At 38.2% G+C, this 11,043-nt stretch overlaps 1 protein-coding gene across 1 annotated transcript; it reads left to right on the plus strand.

Annotated features, from left to right (window-relative positions):
- Positions 1-51: 51 nt before the first annotated feature.
- LOC117415796 (KRR1 small subunit processome component homolog) lies at positions 52-10,793 on the plus strand. Its single transcript, XM_034026609.2, has 10 exons — positions 52-215; positions 2,502-2,677; positions 3,334-3,468; positions 3,842-3,967; positions 4,410-4,493; positions 4,582-4,638; positions 5,113-5,283; positions 8,546-8,623; positions 9,256-9,349; positions 9,830-10,793. The coding sequence occupies exons 1-10, from the start codon at positions 128-130 to the stop codon at positions 9,970-9,972; spliced, it is 1,152 nt and encodes a 383-aa protein (XP_033882500.1). The 5' UTR covers positions 52-127; the 3' UTR covers positions 9,973-10,793.
- The last annotated feature ends 250 nt before the right edge of the window (positions 10,794-11,043 follow it).

Consider the following 11,043-nt stretch of genomic DNA (forward strand, 5'->3'; position numbering starts at 1 on the left):
TTTAAGTAACCTCTAGTGTACGTTGGAATCAAATGCCGCAATGAGAATGAGCCTTGTTTTCTCTCGGACCACTTTCACTGTTGCGCAAGTCTGAGCCGCTTCCGGGGTGAAAGGGTACAGAGCAAGCATGGCGTCTTCCACAGAAGCGGACGGCGTGAGGGCTAACTCTGCACAGACACATGGAACTAATAAATCAAAAAGGAAAGCAAATAAAGGTAACGGATACCAATGGTATTACAGAGTGTAACTCATTAAGCGCATTAAAGGAAAACATTATTTTTTAAAAGTAATTTGTAGTTTCGTAGTAAACACAGCAGGGTAGTAGAACTACTCCAACGCCATAACTATTTAATAAGAAATATCCTAAATTGAGTACGAATTGCATAGCAATACATAATCTGACGCTTGAAATGTCATGTACATGAATGTGGAAGAATGCAATGTAACGGTATGTTTAGTTGTTGATTGCGTTGGTTATCATTTGTACTTCTTTTTAAAATTAATGTGTGTGTGTGTGTGTGTGTGTATATATATATATATATATATAGACGTGCTCAAATTTGTTGGTACCCCTCCACAAAAAACGAAGAATGCACAATTTTCTCTGAAATAACTTTAAACTGACAAAAGTAATTGTCATCCACCATTGTTTATTCCATATTTAATAGAAATCAGACTTTGCTTTTGATTTTTTTATTCAACATAATATTGTAAATAAGAAAACAAATGAAAATGGCATGGACAAAAATGATGGGACCGCTAACCTAATATTTTGTTGCACAACCTTTAGAGGCAATCGCTGCAATTAAACGTTTTCTGTAGCTCTCAATGAGACTTCTGCACCTGAACAGGTAGTTTGGCCCACTCTTCCTGAGCAAACTGCTCCAGCTGTCTCAGGTTTGATGGGAGCCTTCTCCAGACTGCAAGTTTCAGCTCTTTCCATAGATGTTCGATAGGATTCAGATCAGGACTCATAGAAGGCCACTTCAGAATAGTCCAATGTTTTGTTCTTATCCATTCTTGGGTGCTTTTAGCTGTGTGTTTTGGGTCATTATCCTGTTGGAGGACCCATGACCTGCGACTGAGACAGAGCTTTCTGACACTGGGCAGTACGTTTCGCTCCAGAATGCCTAGATAGTCTTGAGATTTCATTGTGCCCTGCACAGATTCAAGGCACCCTGTGCCAGGCGCAGCAAAGCAGCCCCAAAACATAACCGAGCCTCCTCCATGTTTCACTGTAGGTATGGTGTTCTTTTCTTTGAAAGCTTCATTTTTTCATCTGTGAACATAGAGTTGATGTGACTTGCCAAAAAGCTCCAGTTTTGACTCATCTGTCCAAAGGACATTCTCCCAGAAGGATTGTGGCTTGTCAAGATGCATTTTAGCAAATTCCAGTCTGGCTTTTTTATGTTTTTCTTTCAAAAGTGGAGTCCTCCTGGGTCTTCTTTCATGGAGCCCACTTTCACTCAAAAAGCGACTGATGGTGCGATCAGAAACTGACGTACCTTCACCTTAGAGTTCAGCTTGTATCTCTTTGGCAGTTATCCTTGGTTCTTTTTCTACCATTCTCACTATCCTTCTGTTCAATCTGGGGTCGATTTTCCTCTTGCGGCCACGCCCAGGGAGGTTGGCTACAGTTCCATGGACCTTAAACTTCTTAATAATATTTGCAACTGTTGTCACAGGAACATCAAGCTGCTTGGAGATGGTCTTGTAGCCTTTACCTTTACCATGCTTGTCTATTATTTTCTTTCTGATGTCCTCAGACAACTCTCTCCTTTGCTTTCTCTGGTCCATGTTCAGTGTGGTGCACACAATGATACCAAACAGCACAATGACTACTTTTCTCCATTTAAATAGGCTGAATGACTGATTACAAGATTGGAGACATGTGTGATACTAATTAAAGAAACTAATTAGTTTGAAATATCACTATAATCCAATTATTTATTATCTTTTCTAAGGGGTACCAACAAATGTGTCCAGGCCATTTTAGAATATCTTTGTAGAATAAGCAGTAATTCATCTCTTCACAGCAGCTTTGCTTTATTCTATGACATACCAAAGGCATGCAAGTATACATGATAAAATAGCTTTTAATTTCATCACTTTTCAGGAGGAATGAAGCATTATTTCAATGAGCTGTAAGGGTACCAACAAATTTGAGCATATCTGTGTGTATGTGTGTGTATATATGTGTGTATATATATATATATATATATAATACACACACACACAACGGATGCTAAATAGAAGCACGAACGTTGGTTCCTGTTTAAATGTGCAGTGCAATGTAGTTCCACCGGCTACAGTACATACTGAAACTATAATCCACGTGTAGTTAACAGCCGATTGATTCTTTAGCATCACGATAACACAGAATATAACATGTTGAAAGACGTAAGTTATACAGATTCCTAAGTTAATAGATTTGTATGACTGCATTCAATAAAACAAATCGGGCAATTTTTAACTTTTTTTTTTTTTAATGTATATATTAGTTGATGAATCAGACCTGTTGACCGTGCCAGAGGGATGGAAAGAAAAACCATTTACAGCAGAGGACAACCCAAGGGGTTTACTGGAAGGAAGCAGCTTTGCCACTCTATTTCCCAAATACAGAGAAGCCTACTTAAAGGAGTGCTGGCCACTGGTGCAAAAAGCACTGGGGGACTGTGTAAGTTCCACAAGACCATTGACTACTGCCTGTATATCTTTAGCATGAATTCCTCTTCTATAGACACTTTTCTAGAGTAGGTGAACTGTGCATCAACAACTGCTGCAGAGTCATTTACAACAAGACCTCGGTTTTCGTCTCACCCAAAGGCTGGTGTAATGTCTTGCACTGTGTTGTGTATGAAGTAGATGCCTACTGGGTTATCAAACAGGATCATGGAATTAATTTAAATGTAACATTGTCGATTGTGCCTCATCTTTGCAGTGATTGTACAGTATTTATGCTTCTAAACTTTAGTGTATAAATGAATGTACTATTTCAGAGATGGAAATAAAACTGCTATTGCGTAGCAGTTTAATCCATTCCAGGTTTTACTATGAGTTTAACCCTTTGCTGCCCAGTGTCCAATATATTTGACATTGAGAAAAAAGGTGTGGGAACATACCAAGGGCAGTGAAGAGTTAATAAACACTCCTGGACTTGTTACTTCCACACTGACTAAGCAAGCGCATAGTAAAACCTGGAATTGGTGAAACTGCTATATAATATAAATTTCCATCCCTGCTCTTCTGCACCCCTGGTTATTTATTTATATATATTCTGTTAGCGAGCATTTAGAATTTATTCTTCTGTTGCTATTTTTCATTTTATTTCAGGAAATTAAAGCAACTCTAGATTTGATTGAGGGCAGCATGACCGTCGGCACCAGTAGAAAGACCTTTGATCCATATGCCATTATAAGAGCTAGAGACTTGATAAAGCTGCTGGCAAGAAGTGTTCCTTTTGAACAGGTATGTGACCGGACTGTTCATATTGCTGTTGTTGCTGGATTAATGGTCTGCCATGTTTGAGGAGAGAGGGACAGTAATCTCTTTGTTTAAATTAGTAGAAGATGAAACAAGAAACAAACAAACAAAAAAAAAAAACTATACTTAAGACTTAATTTACAACATAGGCTGGATATATCCACTTGTCTTGCACCGTCCTGTTTTTGAGTGACCAGTGTCTTTAAAGACATGTAGGTAACTGTTTACTTAATCCATTTTAAAGCCAATCTAGCCATATGTGTCTTTGCTGGTCTCTCATGATTTTGAGCAACTAATGTCCAGGAACTCATTTTGATGATTTTTATTTTTCTTGATTCTTTTTTTGTGTTTGTTGTAGGCCGTGCGTATTCTTCAAGATGACATGGCGTGTGACATCATTAAAATTGGCTCTTTAGTAAGAAACAGAGAGAGATTTGTGAAAAGACGACAGAGATTGATTGGTCCAAAAGGATCCACCCTGAAGGTAAGCAGGACCCTAATATCATTAATCAACCCCAATAGAATCTTCACAAGAAGTGTTCCACAGCACCCTCTGGCTTTGGAGCAACAATATAGCAATAGCAGTAGTTTCCTCTGTGTGCACTTTAATATATTGTTAATTTACAGTTGTACATTTTTTAAATGTCCCCCAGGGGGCAGATGTGCTCCTACACAACTGGACAAGTTAAATCATCTTATGATATTTAGAGATCTTGAAACTGCATGCTTGGTTTTCCAATCCTGAAAATGCTTTTCTTGGAATCAGTTGTGCCTGTGCCAGTATAGATAAAGAGGGTGTGTGTGTGTGTGAGAGCTGTGGATAAGAGCTTTATTGTGTTGAGACCTTGATCCTTCCTGGAAGTAGCTGTTTATATTGGTGGTTCATTCTGCATTGTCTAAAACTTTGATTACTTGTCTTTTTGCAGGCGCTTGAACTTTTGACAAGCTGTTATGTTATGGTTCAGGGGAACACTGTGTCTGCCTTGGGGCCATACAATGGGTTAAAGGAAGTGAGTAGAGGCTACATCAGATGGAGAGGTTTAATATAGTCCTGTCTTTTTAATGAATTAATGATTTTGAATTTTTTTTTTTTTTAAGGTTAGAAAAGTAGTACTGGACACAATGAAGAACGTTCACCCGATATACAACATCAAGGTATCTACTTGTGATTAGTTGCTATAGATACGTCACATGCCCACTTTGAAGTGCTGCGGTGGGGGTGGGAGCGCATTCATACCAATTTAAAGGTTCCTTGTGTTAAGAGTTTCTTTACTGCATTTTGCATTTTTTATTTTGTGAAAGAACCCTTCAAGACCTCTCGTACCCCATACTACAACAGCTCTAGTCTTGTTGTCTGTGTGGGCTACACTAGGATTTAGAGGTACTGCTTTAAACAATAACATGAAAAGTGATACACGATGGCTTCAAATACATTGAAGTAAGCAGGAAGGCCTAAAGGAAGAGGATGGTGGGGGTAGGAAAGGGAATATTGGGTTATTGACTAAGGCTATATAATGTCACCATGTGGCATGTTTTTTTAGTTGTAATATATTAACTACTGTAAGTGCTCAGTCTCTCTTTTCTAATAATCCCATATCTTATTATTTTTTTTGTACTGCGTGTTTTTAGACGTTAATGATCAAGCGTGAGTTGTCAAAAGATCCAGAGCTCAGAATGCAGAGCTGGGAGAGATTCCTGCCCAACTTCAAACATAAAAACCTGAGCAAACGCAAGGAGCCCAAGAAGAAGACAGTTAAGAGGGAGTATACGCCATTCCCACCGCCACAGCCAGAGAGCCAGGTCTGTACCAGCTCGGGGTGGGGGTTAGGGCACACTTGTACCATGTTTCCACGAACCACATAACCCGGGTACTTGCTACACCTCTTTCCATGTTTTTAAATTACTCGAGTTCGCTCCCAATTTGGGCGGGTGCCGAATTCTGTGGTCCGATTTCACTCCTTGGGCTAGCCTGAATTCTAAAGTCTGAATTCGGGCTGGGAGGAAATTGCATCAAGTTTTTACAAAGGATGATACGGACAACATGCCCCACATGTCGACCTGTTCCTATCCAGTCTTAAATAACTTTAGCATAACAGAGGCAGAAGTGTTAAAGGGACTAGGAGCACTTAAAATAAACAAATCCCCTGGGCTGGATGAGATCCTCCCAATAGTACTCAAAGAAATGATAAGAAGTTATTTACAAACCGTTAACCAAGATCATGCAACAGTCTCTTGACAAAGAGGTTGTACGGACAGACTGGAGAATTGCAAATGTAATACCGATCCACAAAAAGGGAGACAAAACTGAACCAGGTAACTACAGACCAATAAGCCTGACTTCTATTATATGTAAACTTATGTAAACTATAATAAGATCCAAAATGGAAAATTACCTATGTAGGAAAGGGCGATCGTGTGTAACTAACCTGCTTGATTTTTTTGAGGATGCAACATCGACAATGGATAATTGCAAAGCATATGACATGGTGTATTTAGATTACCAGAAAGCTTTTGACAAAGTCCCGCATAAAAGATTAATTCTCAAACTGAACGCATTAGGGATTCAAGGGAATGCATGCACATGGATTAGGGAGTGATTAACATGTAGAAAGCAGAAAGTACTGATTAGAGGAGAAACCTCAAAATAGAGCAAGGTAACCAGTGGAGTACCACAGGGATCGGTATTAGGTTCTCTGCTGTTCCTAATCTATATTAATGATTTAGATTCTGGTATAGTAAGCAAACTCGTTAAATTTGACGACACAAAAATAGGAGGAGTGACAAACACTGTTGCAGCAGGAAAGGTCTTTCAAAATGATCTAGACAGCATTCAGAACTGGGCAGACACATGGCAAATTACATTTAACACAGAAAAGTGTAAGGTAGTGCACGCAGGCAATACAAATGTGCATTATAAATATCATATGGGAGATACTGAAATTGAAGAAGGGAACTATGAAAAAGACCTAGGAGTTGATGTTGACTCAGAAATGTCTTCATCTAGACAATGTGGGGAAGCTATAAAAAAAGGCCAACAAAGTGCTCAGATATACAGTGAAAAGTTTTTAATTTAAATCAAGGGAAGTAATGTTAAAACTTTACAAATAATTAGTAATACCTTATCTAGAATATTGTGTCCAGTTCTGGTCACCTTGCTACAAAAAGGATATTGCAGCTGTAGAGAGTGCAAAGAAGAGCAACCAGAATTATCCTGGGTTTAAAAGGCATGTCATATGCAGACAGGCTAAAAGAATCAAATTTATTCAGTCTTGAACAAAGAAGACTACGCTGCAATCTGGTTCAAGCATTCAGAATTCTAAAAGGTATTGACAATGTCGACCCAGGGGACTTTTCGACCTGAAACAAGGACCAGGGGTCACAAATGGAGATTAGATAAAGGGGCGTTCAGAACAGAAAATAGGAGACACTTTTTTACACAGAGAATTGTGGGAGTCTGGAACCAACTCCCCTGTAATGTTGTTGAAGCTGACACCCTGGGATCCTCCAAAAAGCTGTCTTGATGAGATTCTAGGATCAATAAGCTACTAATGACCAAACGAGCAAGATGGGCTGAACGGCCTCCTGGTTTGTAAACTTTCTTATGTATTAAATTCAGCGGAGTTGCTACCTTGGGTGATTTTGACGTTTTTTGAATTGCTGTTTTTCACTTGGCACGGTCACAAAGAAAAGTACAACGCAGTTTTGCATTTTATACTTTTAATTCAAATAAATGTTTACTTAATGAAATCCGTCTGCTAAGCCGGTATGTCATTTACAGTATCTCGTTATACTAGCATCTACAATGTCACTGTAGCAACTTGGAGAACAACAAAAAAGGCCTTCTAATCAGTTAGACTAGCAAGCACTGCTAAAATCAGCTCAGTTTCATGTGGTGCAGAATAAATTTATTTTAACGTTTTGTTTATGGAGTTTGCGATTCCTGCACGGTGGATGTCTTTAGTATATCTACAACATATCGACAATAATAATCAACCATTTTATTACAGACTTTCTAACAAGTCTGGCATGAACAGTTTTGGCTGTTGCTTAATTTAACCCTGGGGGGGGGGGGTTCTTAACATAAAAAAGAACAGTCCTACTACACCTGGCACAGTTTACACCTCTGAGTTTCTGATTGCTTCAGATCAATTCCAGATTTTTTAAAATGGAAATGTCTGATCTACTTGTCATGTTTTCAACAAACTGGCTTCATCACCGCCATTCTCATATCCACTTTGACATCTGACACTTTATTTACCTTGTCCAGCGCGTCTTTAACCTGTTCTGCATACCAACTCGAGTTGTCCATCAGCTCAAGTTCTGGGAGAATTCAGACCAATTCGAGCGCACTCGAGGTGGCTGTCCATGAAAAATAGGTATTAGAAAGTATGAAATGAAAAATCATCCAGAAGCACTTGGCAAATCACGCTGTAGAACAAACAAATTAGTAATTACATTGCTGCTTCAGATGAGCACTAAAGGCAATATGTATTTATTTATTTAATCCACATTGGGGTGGCAAGCATACTTTTCAGAGTAGGAATAGAAGAGGCTAAAATCAGGCAAATCACACTTTTTTTTTTTCTTTGTGTTTTCTCCAGTGAGTCCCATTTGAACAAGTCTCATTTTATTATGTTTATGTGTATGTATGAGTGTGTGTATGTGTGTGTGTGTGTATATATTTTTTATATATATACGTAACATTTCATTTACAGTGTGTTATAAACTCAGTCTGCCACAATTTTTTCAGGAAGTATATTGCCTGCCTTGTTCATGTGTAATTTTGTTAAGACTAAGCCTGTTAGTGCTTTGGCCTACTCTGTGATTCTAGTTTAGGGTGTGTATGACTTGACACTGATGTTTCATATCCCAGCTTGGCTATTACTGATTTTACTTAGCCTAGTAAAAAACCCCACTTGGACTGCATCTTAAAGTCCATTCCCTAGATCTGTGCAGTTCATGTTGGATATCTTGGTTCGTGAGATTTTAAATTGCAATCTCCTTTTCACATTTCAATGAGCATAATGCTTGGGAAGTAACTCAAATATCTTGTTCTGAACAGATGGACAAAGAGTTAGCAACTGGTGAATTCTTCCTCCGAGAAAGTCAGAAGAGAAGGAAGAAGTTGGAGGAAATAAAGGTAAGTGCTTTGTGTGTGTGCTGTGTTTTTTTTTTGTTTTTTTTTTTTTTTTTCTTTCATAAAAAGATCCCATCCACCAAACCTGTATTAGTTATCCACACAGGCAACGTGTACCTGAGTTGGTGCTGGGCGTTTCGTTTTTGCATGAGTTTACAGATTATTTTATGTAGCTGTGTTTGGTAGAACACAGCGCTTTCCTGTGAATTACATATTTAAATCGGATTCCTAACGCTGCACTTTCTACCTCAATGGTGAAAGCCAGACTTCAGTTTGAATATTTCCTGCAGGTTCTGTCCTTTGTTCCATAGGTTTCTCATACTCTGGTTTGTTAAGTCCCCTGACAGTTGTAACTCCCAAAGCTCACACCCAATGATGCTGCAGATTTTCCAGACAAAACAAGAATGTGTACTAGATAATTGATAACCTCACACACAACACAGTTCCTTTTTTAACCTAGCGTGATAGTTTCACATTTCTAATGATTTTACTACATTTATTATTGCGCAAATGAATTTAAGAAAATGGGACCACTTAGATTATAATGTACACACAACATTTTTTTTTAATTTCGCATATGCAATCAATTTTCATTAAACTATTTAAATTTATATATATATATTTTTTTTTATTAGGTGAAACAAGCTGAAGCTTTAACTAAGAAGCAAGAAGAACGGAACAAAGCATTTATTCCTCCTAAAGAGAAACCGGCTGTGAAAACAAAGAGAGGTATGGTGCGTGCGTGTGTGTGTGTGTGTGTGTTGTACTGTTTACCAACAATCTTTGTAATGTGGTCATCCATTGATGTTGAATAATGGTGTCACTGGCGTGAGTCTCTTATTTAGTGGATTGGTCCAGAATGATTTGCTCAATACAGCATGTGACCTGTTTTAATATTATTGAACACCAAATTCAATGGAAAAGGCATTGTATGCATGATTACCAGTTTTCAGAGGCAACAGTGTGCAGTCTTCATTCCTTCCTGTGGTCTAACAGAAGAGCTCTAGCTCAAGCCTTTTTTATACAGCACTTGATGTTTACATCTTTTATACCAGCTTCTTTGTTTCACCCAATAATGTATATCTAGCTAATGGAAATGACAATAATACATTGTGCAGAGCTGTGCTAATTTCTCTCTGCTCTGTACTATTTTCAATAAAATAATAAACTGCAATAGTATATCATTTAACATGTATTCTTCTTTTCTAGCTCCTACTGAAACCAAAATTGACATTGAAGCCATCAAAGACAAAGTCAAGAAAGCCAAGAATAAGAAGCTGGGTGCTCCCCCAGTTAACAGAGCAGCTGAGACTGCTTCTGCAAGTGTAAAGAAAAAGACGAAAAGGAGCTAGGTTTTATCCTGCTGACCTGCAGCGACGGATGTATTCCTTTGGGATTCAAATTCATCTTTCCCTTTATCTCTTGCTTTAGGACATTCTGTAGAGGGGAAATGTAATAATAAAGAAACGGCTTGTGCAGTACCCGTATCAGAATAACAATACAACAAACACTGCAGATACAAGGAGAGAAAAAAGGACCGTGTTGAGATCTATTTAACAGTCAGTTTGGTTGTTCTGCATTTTGGTTTGGTCTCTCTCTCTCTCCTCTATTTATTATTTTTTTAATAGATTACAAACTTTGCCAATCCTGTTAGATAAACTTCCTTTGTGTTATTTTAGAAGTTTGCAAAGGTTTAAGCAGTGTTAAGTGCATTAAGGAACTTGAATGAGTGAATTGTCACACCTTAAGTAAATGATTAAAAATGATTAAATCTTGCCCTTTTTGTACTTCCATTAGCTACATGGGTCTTAAGTGTAGAGTTTTGAAAGAAACACATGTTCTAGCAGCCTTGTCTTTTCATTTTAAAATGTTATCTGGTACTACTTTAGGTTAAAAGTTTGGTTTCTAAGCCTTATTGCAGGATATCTGTAACACTTTCACTTCCTGAGGCATTCACCTCCGCTGTGTCTTGTGGCTGGATCATAACAGGAAAAGAAGCCCTTGGAGGTGGAGAGGTGGGGGGGAGGAGGAGGAGAGACAAGTTCCCCCTGCAGGTCAAATGCAACACTGACTGAAAGACTGTTTGCAAACAGATTTTTTTTGTTGTTTTTTAAAGCAAGTTTAGTTCCATATATCATGTTGTAAAACAAAAATACATGTTTACTGTACCGTGTTCCTTTCAGGATTGGTCATTTCAGAGACATGCCACAACTATAATGGTTTGCAACAGTACAGTCACTTTTAAAAACCTCTCATAATGCACGCTTGCTCCTTCATTAGTATTTTACGACTTTGCTTTCCAGTCATGCCCTCCCTTCAGAGTATGTCTAAAAGTATATCTATGCTTAATTGTGTCAATTTCCCAAGCAATTATGCAAAAGTAGACAGATCTGCTAGCGTTTAGGTAAAACGCCCACAGATAT

This window comes from Acipenser ruthenus, chromosome 7, assembly GCF_902713425.1.
Source record: "Acipenser ruthenus chromosome 7, fAciRut3.2 maternal haplotype, whole genome shotgun sequence".
Taxonomy (NCBI): Eukaryota; Metazoa; Chordata; class Actinopteri; order Acipenseriformes; family Acipenseridae; genus Acipenser; species Acipenser ruthenus.